This window comes from Somniosus microcephalus, chromosome 14, assembly GCF_052327205.1.
Source record: "Somniosus microcephalus isolate GS21.2 chromosome 14, FLI_Smic_1.0, whole genome shotgun sequence".
NCBI classification, from domain to species: Eukaryota; Metazoa; Chordata; class Chondrichthyes; order Squaliformes; family Somniosidae; genus Somniosus; species Somniosus microcephalus.
Genome location: NC_141000.1, coordinates 94,589,305 through 94,611,601, shown reverse-complemented (window position 1 = coordinate 94,611,601; position 22,297 = coordinate 94,589,305). Strand labels below are relative to the sequence as shown.

Below are 22,297 nucleotides of genomic sequence, written 5' to 3'. Positions count from 1 at the left end.
CATTAAGCCAGACCCAGAAAGACTTTGCCCGCTCCAAGAGCTCCCGTCACCTAAGAATCCGGCTTCTTTACGTCGGGCTCTCGGTCTGTTTGCATACTACGCTAAATGGATTCCTCATTTTTCGGACAAAATCCAACCCTTGCTGCATGCTAGATCATTTCCACTGGGAACAGCGGCTGTTGCAGCCTTTAACCTTCTCAAAAAACAGTTGGAGAAAGCGGCTCTTCACTCCATTGATGAGAATCTCCCTTTCGTGGTTGAATGTGATGCCTCGGAGGTGGCGATCTCGGCTACTCTGAATCAGGAAGGTCGTCCTGTAGCATTTATGTCCAGGACCTTACAAGGTGCCGAGCTACATTATCCTCCGGTTGAGAAAGAAGCCACAGCCATCATAGAGGCAGTACGGAAGTGGAACCATTTTCTAGCTCGCCAGCACTTTACATTGATCACGGACCAACGATCAGTCGCCTTCATGCTCGATAATCGAAAACGAACCAAAATTAAGAATAATAAAATACAACTTTGGAGGATGGAACTGGCCTCTTTTGGTTATACCATTCTCTATCGGCCTGGCAAGGAGAATGTGGCCCCGGACACCCTCACACGGGCATTCTGCTCCACTATGTCATCCTCCACTCTCATGGATGTCCACAATGGTTTGTGTCATCCTGGCGTTACGCGCATGCTACATTTTGTACGATCACGGAATCTCCCTTTTTCCACTGGAGATGTAAAGAAAATATGCTCAGAATGCCGGCTTTGTGCGGAATTAAAACCTCAGTTCTTCCGCCCCTCAGATGGTATACTCATACATGCAACCCAACCGATGCAACGACTTAGCATCGATTTTAAGGGCCCAGTGCCCTCTTCAACTCGGAACACATATTTGCTCACCATGATCGACGAATATTCACGCTTTCCGTTTGCCTTCCCCTGCTCCAATATGCTGGCGTCCACAGTAATCTGCTGCCTTGAGCAGGTATTTTCTCTCTGTGGCATGCCGGCTTATATTCACTCAGATCGGGGTCCATCCTTTATGTCAAGGGAACTCAAGGACTACCTCTCAGAACGGGGAATTGCTACAAGCAAAACAACACCATACCATCCCATCGGAAATGGGCAGGTAGAGAGGTATAACGGTATCATCTGGAATTCCGTACGTCTCGCTTTAAGATCTCGGGGCCTACCAGACCAGCAATGGGAAACAGTGCTCCCGGATGCATTGCACTCTATACGGTCCCTGCTTTCTACAGCCACAAATACTACACCTCATGAGCGGTTCTTTGGATTCCAGCGTCGCTCATCTCATGGGACATCACTCCCGTCATGGCTAACTACTCCTGGACCTGTATTACTCCGAAGATACGTTCGGACGTCTAAAAATGACCCTCTTGTAGACGAGGTCGAACTAACCGATGCCAACCCTACCTATGCAAACATACGATATTCCGACGGCCGAGAATCTACCGTATCATTACGGGATCTGGCTCCCTGCCCACCAGGACCTAGTGGGACATCGGGTGATGGCATTTCACCAGGAAACTCTTGGGACCTATCGGGTACCCCTCTCCAGGATCCTGATCGGACACCAACTAGCTTGGTGCCGGTAGAACCCCGTGCTCAAGGTTGCGACCCTCCCAGTACCGCGCATGAAAGTACTGATCCGCCACAGACCAGCTCTGCACCTCCCTCTGAACAGAGGCAGTCCGACTTTGAACCTATTGGGGCTCGTACTCGAAGCCATGATCTCCCCGACCCTTCACAGGGCAATCCAGGCCACACAGACTCTGACCAATGGCCAACCGCATGTAAGTGGACCAGCGACCCTCTACGACGGGAATCCAAACGGGTGCGACTCTTCCTTGTTCGGCGGCTGCGGACCAAAAGGTAGACCACAGCCTCCTAATCCTGCAGGAGGGAAGAATGTGATAAAAATGATAACTTCCGGGAAGTTATGTCATCACTTCCTGTGAACTATGAACTATGAACTGTGTACATACCTCACTTCCTGTCATATGTCACTTCCTGTTGGACTGGTATAAATACTGGTCTGTTCAGTATTGTAAGAGGCTTCTACCAGAGGCATGGTAAAGACCTCTCTTGTGTATATAGTGTGTTTATAAGTTACTTAAAGCTTACTTTAAAGTTACTTGATGGTAAGTCACCTTTTTCTTAAATCACTCATCACCCGTCTTCTAAAGACCTCCCCATCGAGGTCCTCATCTGAGTCCTGTGCAGCAGAACTCATGCGCGAACTCGCCCTCAATGGAGTTGGCCCCCGAGCTACCCTTTCCCCCTGGCTTTGCTGCAGCCCACTCGTCCCCGGTGCCTCACCCTGTGCAGAACCCGCAACTATACTAGCCTCTAAATCTGAGCTAGTGTCTGTAGGTGAGAGATGCAGTGACGCTGTGTGTTCTTCCTCCCCCTCTTCTTCCGCCTCGCTCTCTACGGTGCCCTCAGGGACAGGCTGCTCAGGTGCTTGCTCATTATCTGAAAGCATAAAGGCACAAGAGTCAGGTTAGGTGAGTGGAGGGGGGCAGAAAGGGAGAAATGTATGCATACAGCATGATTAGCTGGAAAGTGGGAAACATTTGTGGGGTGAGGTGGAAGTGGGATGTGAGAAGAAGGAGTAGGGATGAACATACCGTTGTTGTCCCTAAGGGGGTCAACATCGCCGGTGGCCACGGCCCCACCACCTGGCGCCCAATAATCTGCAGCACTCGATTCTCCAGCGCAGACAATGGTTGGGTGTCGGCTTGTCCCCCGCCTGTGCGCTCCTGCTCCCTCCTGTTGTGAGCCACCTTGGTCTGCAAGAGAAAGTGTGTGAGTGAGTGTGGGGCAATGTGTTCGGGAGATGTGCCTGCCATACTTGGATAGCTGTCATTGTGTGCAAGGTGTGAGATATGGGTGTGAGTGTTGGTAGGTAGAGATTGTTGGTGGGTGAGTGCTGGGGGTGTGGTGCTTTGGGCAGTGTGTGAAGACTGTCGTTCAGATGGTGGTATGTAGCATTTGTTGAAGCATTCACTCACCCTGACCACCCGAGTAAGGTCATTAAATTTCTTCCTGCACTGAGCGTGGGTCCTGGGGACCACAGTGCTGCCCAAGATGTGCTGTGCTACCTCCCTCCACATGGTGCGGAAGACTTGCGGCGAGGGCCTCCTGCCACTTGCCGGGTAGAGCACCGCTCTCCGTCTCTCCACAGCGAACACCAACACCTCCAATGCTTGATCGCTGAATCTGCGGGCTCTCTCCCTGGGGCGTGGATCTGTCATTAATACAACTGTTTCAGTCCTCCGGCTCCTTCTCCTTGACCTGCTGCTGCTTGCTGAGGCAGCTGCACAGCCAGCAATGCTGAGAATGAGGTTCTGCAGCATCAGTGAACCTCCCCTTTAAGAACTTGGAAAGGTCTGTGGCAATGATGACTGGCGATTAGACTGTGCCTGATATTGGTCCACCCTTTGAACGTAATGCCAATGAGCTTGGTCTTAAAGACTTGAATTAGCACCCCAGCCATTTCTTTGAGCAGTGAGACTTAATTTTTAATGCAGTCTATAGAATTAGCGTCTGGCGCTAATTCTCCAGCTTTTCTAATTTTACCGCCCATTCCTGGGCTATAATGAATTTCTAGCCCTTTATTTTTAGTACTATATATACTTCTGTGACTGAGTAAGATGGAATCTGAAGGATTTTCAAAAAATATTCACAGCAATTGCTTTGTTTTCCCTTTGCCTTCATTTCATTGGTAGACTTTTCAGACTGCTTATTGTTGTTTTCATACATCTGTAGTACCATATCATGAATAGTTTTTGCATCTGCTTTTGATTGGCATGATCCCTACTTGTTCAGCTGTGATTCATTATGAATATGAAATCTTAGTCAATCAGGTGACACAGAATTTTGCATATATACAGGTATGGTGCCCAAATTGTGATGGAAAAACCACATGCTAGATGCAAGACTTTTATAATATACTACCTATATATAAAAAAATTGTCCATTGCACGCACCTGTCAATCACACTTCAGCATAACATCTTTATCATCGTACCTTTCTTCATGCAAATTTTGGTGTCAGAAATTGGATCAAATTTTGTACTTATTACATAGAGGGCAGTTTTAACGTAATCCGCCCATTGGGAAACTGACAGGATCGCGTGCAACACTGGTTTTACACCCCCGCCCGATTTCACTCTCTATTGAGAGTAATATTGGGTGGGGTGCAGAACAGGTTTTCCTGCCCTGCGAGTTAGGTTAAAATTACAGTACAGCAGTGACTCCACTTCAAAAATACTTCATTAGCTGTAAAGCGCTTTGAGACGTCCGGTGCTCGTGAAAGGCGCTATATAAATGCAAGTCATTCTTTCTTACAAAAACAGGTCATTCAGCCAAACTGGTCTGTGCCGCTGTTTATGCTCCACACGAGCCTCCTTTCACTCTAATTACCTCTTCCCACCCATATGCCCCCATATCCAACTCTTCCCTTCTCCCTCATGCATGCATCAAGTCTCCCCTTAAACAGGTCAGTGCCATGTGCTTAAGCCACTCCGTGTGGCCGCAAGTTCCATATTATCATTAGAAAACTGTGACCAATCAAATTCGATGGGTAGACACCATACCAATCACCAAGTACCAAACACAAATAAACAACACCAATCATGAAATTCAAATCAAAAGTGGCAGTCAACAAAAGGTCCGAATAAAGGAAAGGAGATGGTGAGACAATCAAATCATTAAAAATATTTTTTGGTTGCCATTTTCTCTTCATTCAGCTGACTATGCACAGGTAGAAATACTGAAAATAAAGTTTTTAGCATGATAAAGACATCAAAATAACATATTTCACTATGATTAATTGCGGCTATAAAATTATATTGTGTGCGTTTGACTACCTTCAGTAATGTTTTACTCAGAATCTCCACCGTTCTCAAAAGTTTATATTCTTCCCAGACATGTTACTCTGTCAGCTGAAGGCAAATCACACCCATGCCTGCAATTCCCAACATGCCAGCGTCTCTGCATGTGCAATGTAGAGAATATTCTATTAGTATTTTATCATTTTTATCATTGTTATGCCATATTTATTCCAATGTTTGGAGGACTCGTAAAAATCAACATTTCATTGTGCAGTACACACGTCTGCTGCATATATGACAAATAAAAAATTGAATTGAATTGAATATTCCAGCATGTAATTAGTATAATTCTGTCAGTTAATTGATGAATAATTCAAAGTATGCCAATTTTTAAGAAATTATGCTGTTCTTTCAAATCATTTTAAAACTAGCTGGAGCATAAACATTTTTGCGGTCGTATTGACAGAAAACCTATTTTGAAGTGCTAATTTCACTTTAGAGCGAGAGGCTGACAGTAATTTCACAGAGGGAGGGAGGAATGCAGAGAGTTCAATCTTTACCTTTACTAATATATTCTAAATGCTTAGAGCATCCATCATTTCTGTTTATACAGATAATTCAATACTCATACAAATAGGTTCACTTGTGCAGTAGTAGTATATGTTTATTTAATTATCTATCAACAAAGATTAATTAAAATAGGAACCTAGGATTTTATAAACAAATGAATGAATCTCTTTTTTTTGCATGTTCAGCTTTATGCTTTTTACCAGACTCTGGCTGTAATCTCTGTTTTTCAGCTGCTGGCTTGCTGGTTTGGACTTAAATGGACACCTGGATCTGTCAAAACCAATGCTGTGGGGATTTCTTATTCCAATTGGGATATTACTACTATTTAATTTTATCATGTTTGCTTTAGTGACAAAGTTGGTGCTGTTCAACAAAGACCATGGTACTTGCAGGTAGTACAACACATTATTTATTAATACGATAGCAAAATACTGCGGATGCTGGAAATCCGAAACAACAACAGAAAACGCTGGAAAAACTCAGCAGGCCAGGCAACATCCGTGGAGAGAGAAACAGAGTCAATGTTTCGGGTCGAAACCCTTCTACAGTTCTGTAGAAGGGTTTCGACCCAAAGCGTTGACTCTGTTTCTCTCTCCACAGATGTTGCCTGGCCTGCTGAGTTTTTCCAGCGTTTTCTGTTGTTAGTACGTTATTTATTAACTTGCTTTACACTGAGGCAGTTTAACTTTGCTCAACCCAATTATGTCTTCCTTACTCAAACAATCCTCCCTGACCAAAAAGAGCTGAATGTACTAGCTTACTTCTGTGTGCATCATAAGTTGTATTTTCGATTTGGTGACTAGGAAATTCTATGGTGATTATAGATGTATTCCTTGCAATTGAATTTTCTTTTTTACCATCCTTCCTTTTGCCCATGCACTTTACAATTCCAGATGATTCATCATCTGGAGAAAGTTTGGTGGGAGTATGTCAGCCTTTAGGCCTACTGGAATTCGGGTCTCTCAGTCAATGGCACAGAGCATAAAAGTATTCCACCATAATTCTTTCTATTTTTGGTAACCAGCAATATTTGTTTTGTTATAGTAAACTATGGTTGGGCCTAAGCAGTGTCCTAGGCCCAACCATCTTCAGGTGCTTCATCAATGACCTTCCTGTTAAATCCGTGAATCTTGATTTATGGTGTCCTTCAATAAATAGACAGAGACTGCAGAGGAACAATCAACGGTGTTTACTGGATGAGGGTTACTCTAAAACTAACAGTACAAATCCCTACTCAGGGTTTATATACAGGTGTGGTCACTGCCGGTACTACAGTATACAGGAGCTGTAAAAAGTAGTTCTCCCCTTAAAGGTACATACACTACAATTCCTCCCCTTTTAGATTAATAGTACCATAACATTCATTTAACAATTAAATATCAAACTAATTACAATTAACACTTTTAACATGCAACATTAACTGAAAATAGTCTATTTATAAATTCAGTCTTTGGGGAGGCTTCCTGATCCTTTCTGGATAGCGCCTTTCCTGAGTGTCTTGCTCTTGGTGCTGAGGCAATTCTGGCCCCCTGTCGTCGGTTGGTTCATCAGCTTCCGATGCTACTGTTTCTGGGGTACATGCTACCGGTATGTCGGGTTCATCTCCAGGTACGTATGGGCGAGACATGGGGTTGACTCGTTCCGGTGACTCTAGGATCTGGTCAACATGGCGTCTCACAATGTTCTCCCCAACATCCACTGTGTACATTAGTGGCCCCTGCCGTGTGCATATCGTTCCTGGTTGCCATTTCTCTGTTCGGTAGTCACGGGCCAAGACTGGTTGCCCTACATTGAAGCTCCTTGTCGGCTTCTCATTGATGTGCTGGAATTGCTTATTCTCAACATCTCTTCGTACATTTGGTCTGAGCAAATCCATACGAGATCTCAACCTTCGGTTAAAGAACATCATGGCCGGGGTCTGGTTGGTGACTGCATGTGTCGCATTTCTGTAGGCTAACAGGAAATTGTCCACCTTGTGCTGCAGTGGAATGTCGTCATCGCACATGGCCCTTACTGCTTTCTTAAAGGTTTGTACGAACCTCTCAGCCAATCCATTTGTGGCTGGATGATACGGGGCGGATGTGTAATGCTTTACCCCATTCCTCTTCATAAATCTTCGAAACTCCTCGGACACAAACTGTGGTCCGTTATCAGAGCAAATCTGCTCTGGCAAGCCATTCCTGGCAAATATGGTCCGTAGGACTGCAATAGTTTTCTCCGTGGTGGTGGAGGACCTCAGGCCATTTTGAGTGCGCATCCACAGCTATTAAAAACATTGAGTCCATGAATGGACCAGCAAAATCAATATGCATCCGTTGCCATGGAGATGAGGGCCACTCCCATGGGTGTAGAGGGGTATGTGGTGGTGCATTTTGGACCTTCTGGCATCCTGAGCAGCTCTTTGTCAGGTCCTCGATTTGCTGATCGATCCCCGGCGACCACACATAAGCCCTAGCAAAGCTTTTCATTTTCACCCCTCCCAGATGGCCTTCATGAAGATCATTGAGCACCCTCTCCCTTAACTTAGGTGCCATGCTGTGGAGATGCCGGAGTTGGACTGGGGTGGACAAATGTAAGAAGTCACACAACACCAGGTTATAGTCCAACAGCTTTATTTGAAATCACAAGCTTTCAGAGCGCTGCTCCTTCGTCAGGTGAAGTGGAGAAATGCATAAAGACACAACTTATATAGTCAGAGAATCATGTCAGATGTTTACAGGTTTACAGGCAGTTGGAAACATTACCTGTAAACAGCTGACATTATTCTCTGACTATATAAGCTGTGTCTTTATGCATTTCTCCACTTCACCTGACGAAGGAGCAGTGCTCTGAAAGCTTGTGATTTCAAATAAAGCTGTTGGACTATAACCTGGTGTTGTGTGACTTCTTACATTTAACTTGGATGGAATTACCACTCGGGATCCACACATCAAGGTCCCCTGGCATACTGACAGCTGTTCTCTTCTGGATGAGAATGCTGGCAACAGTGAGTCGCCATGTGTTGGCCATCCCTTCACCGTCAAGTCATATACCCGAGACAGTGTCGGGTCATTTCGGGTCTCCTTCTCTATATCAGCATTAGTTACAGGCAAGCGTTCAATTATAGTCGAATGAAATATTTTGACAGGGTCCACTGTTGGTGCTTCCTCCGCAGTAGGCAGTGGCAGGCGTGATAGCCCATCAGCGTTTCCATGCTGTTTCGTGCCCTTATACTCGATTTCATATTGGTTCGCCCCAAGAAAAAGGGACCATCTTTGTAGCCGTTGCGCAGTCATCACCGGAACGCCCTTCTTTGGATTAAAGATGGAGACAAGTGGTTGGTGGTCAGTCAGCAAGGTGAACTTCTGCCCGTGCAGATAGTGGTTGAACTTTTTCACTCCCCACACTAGGCTGAGGGCCTCCCTGTCAATCTGGGCGTAGTTACGCTCAGCTGAGGTTAGTGATCGTGACGCAAAGGCTATTGGCCTCTCTTAGCCGTCTGAGAATTTGTGCGACAGCACCGCTCCAATGCCATAGGGTGATGCATCACACGCCAACCTAATTGGTAGTGCTGGGTTGAAATGAGCCAACACCTTTTGATGTGATCAATTCTTTGCTCTTCTGGAAAGCTCGTTTACATTCGTCATTTCACTTCCATGGTACCCCCGTTTGCAGTAGGGTGTTCAGTGGGTGTAGTACGGTAGACAAATTTGGCAAGAACTTATGGTAGTAGTTCGCCAGCCCGAGGAACGACCTCAGTTGTGACACATTTTCCGGTGCTGGAGCCTTGACTACTGCCTCAATCTTTTCAGGGGACTTATGTAACCCCTCTTCATCAATAACATGGCCACAATACGAGATCTGCTTCTGGAAAAACTCGCATTTGTGGCGATTAGCTCGGAGCCCATATTCCTTCAATCTAGTGAGCACCTGCTCCAGGTTGGCGAGGTGATCACTGTCATTTTCACCCGTGACCAGGATGTCATCCAAATAACACTGGGTCCCTGGAATCCCTTGCAGGACTTGATCCATTGCCCTTTGCCAAATAGCCGGAGCTGATGCTACCCCGAACACCCGCCGGTTGTATTGGTAGAAACCTTTATGAGTGTTGATTGTGAGGTACTGTTTCGAGGCTTCTTCTACCTCCATTTGCAGGTACACTTGGGCCAGATCAATCTTAGTGAAGCATTTCCCTCCAGATAGCGAGGCGAAAATATCTTCAATCCGCGGAAGCGGATATTGTACCGTGTGAAGGACTGGGTTCACTGTCACCTTAAAGTCCCCACAGATGCGAACCTTCTTTGGTTCCCCAGGTGTATTACTCAATGACCTCTTCATTACAGGAATGATGGGTGTAGCCCACTCGCTCTAGTCCACTTTGGACAGTACTCCTGAACGATCCAAACCTTCCAGCTCTGCTTCGACGGCTGGGCGGATTGCATAAGGCACCGGTCTGGCCTTAAAAAACTTTGGGCTTGCATTTTCCTCTATTTTGATCGTCGCTGTTATGCCTTTTAGTGTTCCAAGTTCCTCCTGGAACACTTCTTGTGCGTCAGTTAGCATTTTTGACAGTCGTCCAGGTGTGACGTCGTCATCGTTTTTGGCATCTACAGTCAGTGCTTGTATGGAATGCCAATCTAGCTGTATCTTCCAGATCCATTCACGTCCTAGTAGTGGTGGTCCTCCATCTGGCAATACATATAGGTCCATTTTTGGTGTTTCCTTGCCATTATATATAACGTTCACCCTTATTTTTCCTTTGGGGTAGACTTTTTGCCCCGTGTACATCTTCAAGACGATCTGTGTATCTCTCAAGGGTATATGTGAGAATAGCTGCTTGTAGTCCCTTCGGTTTATGACTGTTAGGGCTGATCCTGTGTCCAATTCCATTTTCACTTGGACTCTGGCTATCTTGAGCGTGACCCAGATAGTTTGGTGATCCTCCGTTTTGATCACATTATGTAGTTTCAGACAACCCAGCTCCTTGCTTCCGGAGTCTGTATCCCTTTTCTGTTCATCTGAACTACTCTCCGTCACCTTATGTACCTTCTTGTACTTCTCCTGTGGAGATTTCTTGCTGCTGGTTTTCTTTTCCGACCTGCAGACTCTTGCTATGTGTCCTACTTTTCCACACTGTCTGCACACTTGGTCCTTGAACCAGCAATCCTTATGGTCGTGTGTTGTTCTGCCGCAGCGATAGCACTTCACTGTTCCATATGCCATTTCATTTGTGCCATATTCTTGCGGTCTCCGTTGTATCTCAGCCGTGCCCCGTGCTGCTGCTTCGTGTGATATTGCCATGCTGAAGCCTTGTCCAGCGTAAGATCCTTTTCTGATAGAAGCCGTTTCTGGGTTCCTTCACTTTGAAGCCCACACACGAACTTGTCCCTTAAAGTATCTGCTAGTCCCGTTCCAAACTGGCAGTGTTTCGATAGCTTGCGCAGTTCCGTTAAATACTCAGCATTACTTTCATCTTTATGCTGGTTCCTTTTGTGAAACTTAAACCTTTCTGCTATCAGCAGCGGTGTGGGGTTTAAGTGGTCCCGTAGGATTGACACTATGTTTTCAAAATTATTTTCCGCTGGTTTCTCTGGGGTTACTAGGTTTTGCAGTAAGCCATACGTTTTTGCACCCATTGAATTCAACAATACCAGCGCTTTCTTGTCATCTGGCACTTCATTTGCCTTGCAGTATACTTCAATGCGTTCGACATATGTTGTCCAATCTTCGACTTCATTGTCGAACGCTGTGATACTGCCACTCTTCGGCATTTTTTTTTTTTTTTTTGGTGTGATTAGACCAGCTCAAAATGGCATCTCCCGCGCTCTCCCTTCTCCGCTGCGGCTCAAATGGCGTCTCCCGCACTTTCCTTTCTTCCCCCACGGACGCTGCTCAGTCCTTGAACACCGGCCGCGCTCTGCGCGTTTTCCTGCACGCCTCTCTCGTTGACGCCACTCAGTCCTGAACCCTGGCTGCGCCCCGTGCGCTCTACCCTCTCTCTTTTTTTTTCCATCGACGTCGCTCGGTCTTCAACCCCGGCTGTGCCCTGTGCGCTTTACCCTCTCTCTTACACCGTCAACGCTGCTCGGCCTTCCCCTGTGCCGTCGGTCGGCTCCAGCCGCCGCCGTCCGGGAAGGGTCTGCGCCGTACCTGCTGCCAGCCCGTCTCGCTGGAGTCTCCGCCGGATGGTCGACGCCCGTGCCCCTGGAATCGGCCTTCTTCTGCAGAGTTACAGGTAGGTTCAAATCGACTCATCGCCAATGTTAAATCCGTGAATCTTGATGTATGGTGTCCTTCAATAAATAGACAGAGACTGCAGAGGAACAATCAACGGTGTTTACTGGATGAGGGTTACTCTAAAACTAACAGTACAAATCCCTACTCAGGGTTTATATACAGGTGTGGTCACTGCCGGTACTACAGTATACAGGAGCTGTAAAAAGTAGTTCTCCCCTTAAAAGGTACATACACTACACTTCCCGCCATCATAAGTTCAAAAATGGGGATGTTCGCTGATGACTGCACAGTGTTCAGTGCCATTCGCAACTCCTCAGATAATGAAGCAGTCCATGCCCGCATTCAACAAGACCTGGACAACGTTCAGGCTTGGGCTGATAAGTGGCGGTTAACATTCGTGCCACACAAGTGCCAAGCAATGACGATCTCCAATAATGCAAGAGTCTAACCACCACCCCTTGACATTCAACGGCATTACCATCACCGAATCCCCCACCATCAACATCCTGGGGGGGTGGTCACCATTGACCAGAAACTTAACTGGACCAGCCACATAAATACTGTGGCAACAAGAACAGGTCAGAGGCTAGGTATTCTGCAGTGAGTGTCTCACCTCCTGACTCCCTAAAGTCTTTCCACCATCTACAAGGCATAAGTAAGGAGTGTGATGGAATACTCTCCACTTGCCTGGATGAGTGCAGCTCCAACAACACTCAAGAAGCTCGACACCAACCAGGACAAAGCACCCCGCTCGATTGGCACCCCATCCACCACCTTAAACATTCACTCCTTCCACCACTGATGTACCGTGACTGCAGTGTGTACCATCTACAAGATGCACTGCAGCAACTCGCCAAGGCTTCTTCAGCAGCATCTCCCAAACCCATGACCTCTACTACCTAGAAGGACAAGGGCAGCAGACGCATGGGAACACCACCACCTCCAAGTTCCCCTCCAAGTCACACACCATCCTGACTTAGAAGTATATCGCCGATCCTTCATCGTCGCTGGGTCAAAATCCTGGAACTCCCTCCCTAACAGCACTGTGGGAGTACCTTTACCGCATGGACTGCAGCAGTTCAAGAAGGCGGCTCACCACCACCTTCTGAAGGGCAATTAGGGATGGGCAATAAATGCTGGCCTTGCCAGTGATGCCCTTGTCCCATGAATGAATTAAAAAAATGACTAATTGCTCCCAGGTTGAGTGCATCCTTTGTCAGACAGATGTAGACCCCACCTCATTTGATGCCAAATTTGCTGCAAGCCTTTGATCATTGAGAAGGTAATTAACTATAAACTATTTTAATTGGGAATTCTCACTTTAAAATTGATCTTCGTCGCTTATCTGCCATTAAGATTTTTCACCTTACTTTTTAATTATCTCCCATTCATAAGTATTATTCCAAAACTCAGGTCAGTTATTTTCCCATAGGAAGGGAGTGAAAATCATGCTAAGTCACCCCATGCCCACTCTTGCATACCTCTATGTAACCAGTTGTAGAGCATCATTGGCATAGTAATAGAAACAAGCTACCTTTTCCTCTTAACCAGGGATGAAACATTCAAGGCACAAAATAAAAGGGAAGGAAGTTAATAAATTGGTTTTATTTAAAAAGTCACGAGTAATGAGCAGGGCTGCAAAGCCTCAAGCAATTTAACAAATTATGCAGTTAAGTGAGAGACAATTAATTTATTAATTTGATATATGAACCAGACTGTAAAAAACATTTTAATATTTTTATTGAAAGATGGTAAAAGGTCACTTGAATATCATTTTATCAAAAATAGTAAATTGCTTTGACATCGGCAATCACTTCCTTATCTGATGTGCTTTTTTTTAGTGCTAAACCGGCAACCTCAGCAAAGAAGATGATGGGATCCTTATCAGTAGCCATTATGTTGTGTTTAACATGGAGCCTAGGTTATTTGATGCTTATAAAGCATGATGAAACACAAGCTGTCTTTAGTTATATCTTCTGTGCTCTTAATACCACTCAGGTTTGTAGTTTTTACTTCCAGAAACATAAAATGCAAGTTGTTGTTGTTTTAATATTGGACAAAGGCAAAAGCCATTACTGCACTGGAGAGAATTCAGAGAAAAAATAGCTGATTGTAAGTCTTAAGACTACAAGTTATGGGTAGATGTTTAAAGAAAACTTACTTTCAATGAGAAAAAACAAATTGAAAGAACACATCTGTAAAGCATCTATATATATAAAAGGATCGATCTGTCTGTCTGTCTGTCCTTCCGTCTGTCTGTCCGGCTATACACTCTAAAGTTATAGAGCGTACCTACACGTGCGTTACATCAAAAGAAAGCTTATGATTCCGGAACGGTCATAAGCGTATTTACGTTTTGGCGAGACAAAAATTGATCCCGCGGTATCCAAAAAACGTTCAAAATTCCGCTCATTATCCGCTCATTAGCATCGAGTGACGTCGAGGTCGACCAATCGTACGGTCGAGCGACCCGACGGTCGACCAATCGCTGCGTCGCGGGGGCGGGTTCGTCGCGTGTGCGGGCCCTCCTAGAGTCGAGTGACAGGACGATTGACCAATCGGTGTGTGTGGGCGGGCCTTATCATTCTGAAATGAGGTGAGTGGCCGCCATCTTGATTCCAAACTCTTCATTTCTTTTTCCCGCTTTCTGCGTGTTTCTTTTCAAATATACATTTCCAGCAAAAAAAAAAGTTGCTTTTAAAACACAAATTGTTTTTAAAAAAAGTTAATTAATTTGTACATCTTTTCTCTAACCTCTATAATTTTCCTACCTTTCATCGTTTTTGTAGGCCTCCAAGCCTGGGCCTCTCCTCCGCACCCACGCCCGAGCTAGGCACCTCCCGTCCCGGTCAACAAGCGGCCCCCGATCGCCGCCATCTTTGTGAAGGCTGGAGGGGCGGGCCTGAGCCGAGCGTCGCTACTGCCGCCATATTAGTAAAGGCTGTTGCGGCGGTGGCGGCATGGAGCTCCGCGGAGCAGGTGCGTGGCGGCATCTCACTCTCCCCCCCAGTCTCTCTCTCTCTCTCTCTTCCCCGCGCCGCCTGAATGCGCGGGGGAAGAGGCCTGGGGCACCGTCGCCGCTTTCGGAGACTTCAACTCCGTGACAGGTGAGGAGGGTGTTTGTTGTTCACGTTGGGCGGCGGGCGGGTTCCCCGGGTGCTGATCCCTGGCGGTGTCGATGTGGGGCCGGAGCCCGGCTCTTACCTTGGCCCGGAGAGCGGGCGGACGGCGGGGCCTGGAGTAGCAAACCGGGCACCGGCGCCAAGATGATTTCCATACAGAGCCTCAGCGGCCGGCAAGCTCGGAGACAAAAAACGGCAGAAAAACTCAGAGCGGCAGAGGGGAACAGTCAACAGACAGACATCAGAGAGAGAGAGAAATAGGGAGGGAGAGGGGGAGGGAGAGGGAGAGTGAGGAGAGGGGCAGGGAGGGAGAGAGGAGAGGGGCAAGGAGGGAGAGCGGAGAGAGAGAGGGTGAGGGAGAGGGGGTGGGGAGAGGGTGAGGACAGGGGGAGGGAGGGAGAGGACAGGGGGGGGAGGGAGGGAGGGAGAGAGAGTAAAGCAGGGAGAGACAGGGAGGGAGAGAGGGTGAGGAAGGGAGAGGGTGAGGAGAGGGGGAGGGAGGGAGAGGACGGGGGAGAGGGGGGAGGGAGGGAGAGAGAGTAAAGCAGGGAGAGATGGGGGAGGGAGAGAGAGGGTGAGGGAGGGAAAGAGTGAGGGGGTGCGACAGGGAGGGAGAGCTTACCTTCTTCCTTCCTTCGCAGGGGTCCATCGGGCCACCTTCCCCCCCCCGTCTCTCTCTTCCCCCCGTCTCTCTCTCTCTTCCCCCCCGTCGCTCTCTCTCTTCCCCCCCAGTCGCTCTCTCTCTTCCCCCCAGTCGCTCTCTCTCTTCCCCCCAGTCGCTCTCTCTCTTCCCCCCCAGTCGCTCTCTCTCTTCCCCCCCAGTCGCTCTCTCTCTTCCCCCCCAGTCGCTCTCTCTCTTCCCCCCAGTCGCTCTCTCTCTTCCCCCCCTAGTCGCTCTCTCTCTTCCCCCCAAGTCGCTCTCTCTCTTCCCCCCCAGTCGCTCTCTCTATTCCCCCCAGTCGCTCTCTCTCTTCCCCCCAGTCGCTCTCTCTCTTCCCCCCCAGTCGCTCTCTCTCTTCCCCCCCAGTCGCGCTCTCTCTCTTCCCCCCCAGTCGCTCTCTCTCTTCCCCCCGTCGCTCTCTCTCTTCCCCCCCAATCACTCTCTCTCTTCCCCCCCAGTCGCTCTCTCTCTTCCCCCCCCAGTCGCTCTCTCTCTTCCCCCCCAGTCGCTCTCTTCGCCCCCAGTCGCTCTCTCTCTTCCCCCCCGTCGCTCTCTCTCTTCCCCCCCAGTCGCTCTCTCTCTTCCCCCCCAGTCGCTCTCTCTCTTCCCCCCCAGTCGCTCTCTCTCTTCCCCCCCATCGCTCTCTCTCTTCCCCCCCCAGTCGCTCTCTCTCTTCCCCCCCCAGTCGCTCTCTCTCTTCCCCCCCAGTCGCTCTCTCTCTCCCCCTCCAGTCACTCTCTCTCTTCCCCCCCGTCGCTCTCTCTCTTCCCCCCCCAGTCGCTCTCTCTCTTCATCCCCAGTCACTCTCACTCTTCCCCCCAGTCACTCTCTCTCTTCCCCCCCCCCCAGTCGCTCTCTCTCTTCCCCCCCAGTCGCTCTCTCTCTCTCTTCCAACAACAACATGCCCTCGAAAAAGCCTCGGCACCGCCGGGCACTCCAGCTAGTAGAAAATGTAAATGTAAGCAGATTATATAAGGTAGACTGTAATTGCAGAACCAGAGGACAATTTAAAACATTGGAATGCCTACAGCCAAACTAAAGATGAAAAGATCAGACTTCCATCAAACTTACATCAATGAAAGTTAATGCATTTAAAAAAAGGGATTGGATGAATATCTGTTATGACTGGAATTGCACATTATTCAGATAACTGTTGCCATGGAGGATCAAAACGGAATGGTTTATGTGTTGCCAGGGCAATGGGATTTGGCTGTTCTAACTTCCAAAAGACAGTATCAGTACCCAAAGGGAAACAATGCTAGGATTGCAGAAACAATGTATTTCTTAATATACATCAGTAGAAATAATATGCTAGTAGTAAGTCGAAAAATGCAGAAATTTGACAACCTCGCGGACCTTATAGGAACTACTGGTAGGAACACTCGAGCACCAAGTAGGAAATTGCGAATTTGAGCCTTAAGCTTGCCCAGACTGTAGCTCCAACTCACTTGTTGGGTGATGTTTATGATTTCCAAGCACCTTACATAGAAACATAGAAGATCGGAGCAGGAATAGACCATTCGGCCCCTCGAGCCTGTTCTGCCATTTAATGAGATCATGGCTGATCATCCAAATTCAGTATCCTGTCCCTGCTTTCTCCCCATATCCCTTGATCCCTTTAGCCTTAAGAAATATATCCAACTCCTTCTTGAATATATTTAATGAATTGGCCTCAATGGCCTTCTGTGGTGGAGAATTCCACAGGTTCACCACTCTCTGGGTGAAGAAATTCCTCCTCATCTCAGCCCGAAATGTCTTACCCCTTATCCTTCGACTGTGACCCCTGGTTCTGGACTCCCCTGCCATCAGGAACATCCTTCCTGCATCTAGTCTGTCTAGTCCTGTTAGAATTTTATATGTTTCAATGAGATCCCCTCTCATTCTTCTAAACTCTAGCGAATACAAGCCCAATCGACCCAATCTCTCTTCATACGTCATTCCTGCCATCCCAGGTATCAGTCTGGTGAATCTTTGCTGCACTCCCTCCATGGCAAGAACATCCTACCTCAGATAAGGCGACCAAAACTGCACACAATACTCAAGGTGTGGTCTCACCAAGGCCCTGTACAACTGCAGCAAGACATCCTTGCTCCTGTACTAGAATCCTCTTGCTATGAAGGCCAACATACCATTTGCCTTCTTAACCGCCTGCTGCACCTGCATGCTTATCTTCAGCGACTGGTGCACAAGGACACCCAGGTCTCGTTGCACTTCCCCTTTTCCCAATCTATTGCCGTTCAGATAATAATCTGCCTTCCTGTTTTTGTCACCAAAGTGGATAACCTCGCATTTATCCACATTATACTGCATCTGCCATGCATCTGCCCAATTACCCAACCTGTCCAAATCATACTGGAGTTTCTCTGCATCCTCCTCACAGCACACATGCCCACCCAGCTTTGTGTCATCTGCAAACTTGGAGATACTACATCTAGTTCCCTCGTCTAGATCATTAATATATATTGTGAATAACTGGGGTCCTAGCACTGATCCCTGCGGTACCCCACTAGTCACTGCCTGCCACTTGGAAAAAGACCCGTTTATTCCAACTCTTTGCTTCCTGTCTGCCAACCAGTTCTCTATCCAAGTCAGTACCTTACCCCCAATCCCATGTGCTTTAACTTTGCGTGCTACTCTCTTATGCGGGACCTTATCGAAAGCCTTCTGAAAGTCCAAATACACCACATCCACTGGTTCTCCCTCATCTATTCTACCAGTTACATCCTCAAAAAATTCCAGTAGATTAGTCAAGCATGATTTACCTTCTGTAAATCCATGTTGACTTTGTCCGATCCTGTCACTGTTTTCCAAGTGCTCTGCTATTACATCTTTTATAATGGACTCTAGCATTTTCCCCACTACCAATGTCAGGCTTACCGGTCTGTAATTCCCTGTTTTCTCTCTACCACCTTTTTTAAATAGTAGGGTTACATTAGCCTTGATTTTACCTTGATAGATAGAATGCCACAGGGAAATTAGGAGTTCCATTTGCAAGGAGGCAACTATTTATATGAGAAAATGATAACCCAGACTATCCTATCCTCCCAGTCTCAGTAAGAATATCTGGTGGGAAGTAACTCAGCAAGGGATAAATGGCGTAGGAGAATCAGTTTGAAGTAACATTATGATGGGATGCCCTAAAAAGGTTTATTTTTTAACATGTGCATGGATTTTTATCATTTGTTCCCTAGATGTGGGCAATACTAACAAGGCGATATTTATTGCCCGTCCCTAGTTGCCCTAAGAAAGTGGTGGCGGACCAATCACTTCAACCATTGCAGCCCTTGCGGTGATGGTGCACCTATGATGGTGTTAGGTAGGGGATTCCAGGATTCTGACCCAATGCTGATGAAGGAATAAAGCTATATGCTCAAGTCAGGATGGTGTTTGATTTGGAGGGGAACTTGTAGGTGATGGTATGCCCATGATATTGCAACTCTTGTCCTTCTCTGTAACAGAGATCACATGGCTGGGAGGTGCTCCTGAAGCAATCCTGGTGAGTTGTTGCAGTACATGGTAGATTGCACATACTGCAGCCACAGTACATTGATGGTAGAGAAGTGAATATTGAATTTAGTGGTTGAGGTTCTGATCAACTAGACTGCTCTGTTCTGAATAGTGTTGAGCTTCTTGAGTGATGTTACAGTTGCACCCATCCAAGCGAGTGCTGATCATTCTAGCTCAGTCCTGAATTGAGCCTTGTAGATGGTGAAGAGGCTTTGAGGGGTCAGGAGGTCCGCCACTTGTCACATAGTACCCAGTCTCTATCCTGTTCTTGTAGCCATGGTGTTTATATGTCTGGTCCATTACAAATCCTGGTCAATGATGATCCCCAAGATGTTGATGATAAGGGATGGTGCTGTTGAAGGTCACGGGGAGGTGGTTGGGCTTTTTCTTGTTGGAGGTGATCATTGCCTGGCAATTAAGTGCCGTGAATGTTATTTCCCATTTGTCAGCCCAAGCCTGGATGTTGTCCAGGCCTCGCTGTTGGTTGGCATGGGGCTGCTTCATTATCAGTGGAGTTGTGAATGGAACTGAACGCTGGAATCATCAGCAAACAGCCCGCTCTGAACCTTATGTCGGAGGAAAGATCTGTGATGAAGCGACTGAAGATAGTTGGACTGAGGACGCTACCCTGAGGAAATCCTGCAGCAAAGACTGGGTGCTGCCATGATTTTGCTGAGTAGGATAATGATGATGAATCTGGATTTCCTAGTTTTTTGTAATTAGAAAAATTTAATACATTAGTAAATACAGGCTACAATTCTGACAGCCAAATTGTATTTTTTTGTTAAATCATTTTACAGCATTGTTTTCTGACGATGCTGATTTCCTAAAATATTGCTTTTTTTTGATTAACAGGGTCTACAGATTTTCATTTTGTTCACTGCTCGCCGAAAAGCCTTTCAAAAGATCTATGCTGTCTGGGATTCCAGATTTCCTATGAACATCAGTATTGTCCATTCAAGGAGATTCTCATTTCAAAGTTTAAGCACTCCAAAAAATGGAGAACGGTACACACAATATGATACAGTGAACTTCTCAGAAACCACAAGTTCCATACCTTCCATTCTATATTAGAGCACACAGGCATGCATTTTTGAGATGGGATACATTTTCCATCAGCTTTTCTTTACTGTTCCTCCCTAAAGTGCTGCTCTTGCCTTCCTAATGCCCTTTTTATCTGGGATGATGGCTACGATAATGGGAGAATGTGTTGTGCATTCCTTGGCAAAATTCAACAATACTATATCCCACCAATACTAGGTGAACTTGTTGTGGAAGGAAATGTTGTATGTTAGCTTCCAATTCATTTCAAGCCAAAACACTCCATTACTGTAAGGCAGTGTTCCACTTCGTATTCTAACAGAAATAACTGCATGATTGTTCAATTTGAAGCTCATGTATTGCTGGAATTAGAATAAATTACCTTGCCACTGGGCATGGATTCATTGCTCACATTTTTTTGCATTGATGACTATTAATTGATTCAATAGTTCAGGTGTATTGCATGTATGTTAATGTTAAATTAGGCAGGTAAATGGAGTTGAGGTACAGATCAGCCATGATCTAATTGAATGGTGGAGCAGGCTCGAGGAGCTGAATGGCCTACTCCTGTTCCTATGGTCCTATTCATGCAACCTAACCATCAAGTCATTGGAGGTCTGGCTATAGCTCTAAAAATAACACGTTATTACTTCCTTTCTTTTAGTTATTCCATTTTAATACATTTATGTTTTCTATTGGCTTTATACTAACAATAAACAGGCACTGTGATTTAATTGGAATTAGCAAAACATACCACTAAGTTGCAGCAACACAGTGAATATTTAGTTTAAAGGCTCTGATTTATTCTGTGATTTCCAAGAATCGCAAGAACAACCTTAAATTTTGCTTTTAGCGTCAATGGGCAACTGAACAATTCCACAACCTCTACTCATGTTACTCTGTACCAGCAAGTAGGACATATTGAAATGCAACCAAGATTGTCACCTCAACACAGTATTAAAGCCTCTATAGCAATCTCAACTGAGATGGGAAACCCATTTCTGCCAATCTGTTGGGCAAGGTACTATCACATTAAGCCACCAAGCTGTTATGATTGACATGTTTTAACCAATGCATGTTTGAGCATCATTATGCTCACTTGTCATGATTAGAGGTTGTTGGCTCTTTGACCTAGGAAAGACTTTTGGTTAAGCTATATGTTTACGTTATGAGTTCAGGATCAGGATTTTTGAAGAGTTAGCTCACAAAGGCCCAGTATCCTTCCTGTTATTTTCATAAGCAAGGCTGGCTGGGGCCATTTGAACAATAGGGGGCCAAGCATCTGAAATGGATTATTTTGAATAAAATGGGCCAGCCATTTAAACTGCTATCTTTAACGTATTAAGATAAACCTTGTAACTACAGGCCAATCAGTCTAATGTCAGTGGTGGGAAAGCTACTAGAAACCATTGTCAAGGACAAAATTCATTTTCACTTGGAGAAGCATGAGTTAATAAGGGACAGCCAGCACGGATTTCTTAAAGGCAAATCATATCTGACTAACCTGATTGAGTTCTTTGATGAGTTAACAGGGAGGGCTGATGAAGGTAGTGCAGTAAATGTTGTATATATGGACTTTCAAAAGGCATTTTATAAAGTACCATATAACAAACTTAGTCGGAAAATAGAAGCATATGATATTAAAGGGACGGTGGTAACTTGGGTATGTAATTGGCTAAGGGATAGGAGGCAGAGAGTAGTGGTGAACTGATGTTTTTACTGACTGGAGAGAGGTATGCAGTGGGTTGGTATTAAGACTGTTGTTTCTCTTGTTATATATGAATGACCTGGACTTGGGTAAAGGAAGTACAATTTTGAAGTTTGCGGACAATACAAAACTTGGCAACGTAGTAAATAGTGAGCAGGACAGCATCAGGTTAGAAATTCCGGGCCATACAATGTAACAAAAATATTGCTTGTTCACTAAAGGATAACACACATACTAACAGATCAGAAGATCATTTACTTTTCAAGGAAGCTCACATTATTATTCAACTTTTAAAATAAAAATTAATCTATCCAAATTGACTCTGGCCTCTTTATTGCTTTAGCAGACATTCTAATTCTCCTTTTCAAAACATTTCTGATTTTCCATAAAATGCAAAAAATCTCCAAAACTACTACTTCTAAATAAATTCAGTGTAACAATAGCACAATAATATATCTATACCAACAACAAGAATATACAAAATATTGCTGATAGAGTTAACCAACATATGGGAACTTAAGTATCAATGGAAAAAACAATTGGCTTGTGTTTCTTACACAGTTGAAACACTAATGCTTTCTTTGAATATACCAAGGAAATTACGAGATAGTCAATGAAGA

At 45.8% G+C, this 22,297-nt stretch overlaps 1 protein-coding gene across 6 annotated transcripts in view; it reads left to right on the top strand.

Annotated features, from left to right (window-relative positions):
* adgrg7.1 (adhesion G protein-coupled receptor G7, tandem duplicate 1) overlaps window positions 1–20,382 on the top strand; it is a 92,845-nt gene extending 72,463 nt beyond the window's left edge. For 5 of the 6 annotated variants that reach the window (XM_086006972.1, XM_086006974.1, XM_086006976.1 and 2 more), the window contains 3 exons: window positions 5,653–5,814; window positions 13,480–13,636; window positions 19,784–20,382. In XM_086006972.1, the coding sequence (XP_085863098.1) occupies window positions 5,653–5,814; window positions 13,480–13,636; window positions 19,784–20,002 (538 nt within the window). In that variant the 3' untranslated portion in view covers window positions 20,003–20,382. The remainder of the gene's footprint in view (window positions 1–5,652; window positions 5,815–13,479; window positions 13,637–19,783) is intronic. The other variant, XM_086006975.1, reaches the window with a different exon arrangement.
* Window positions 20,383–22,297: the final 1,915 nt, after the last annotated feature.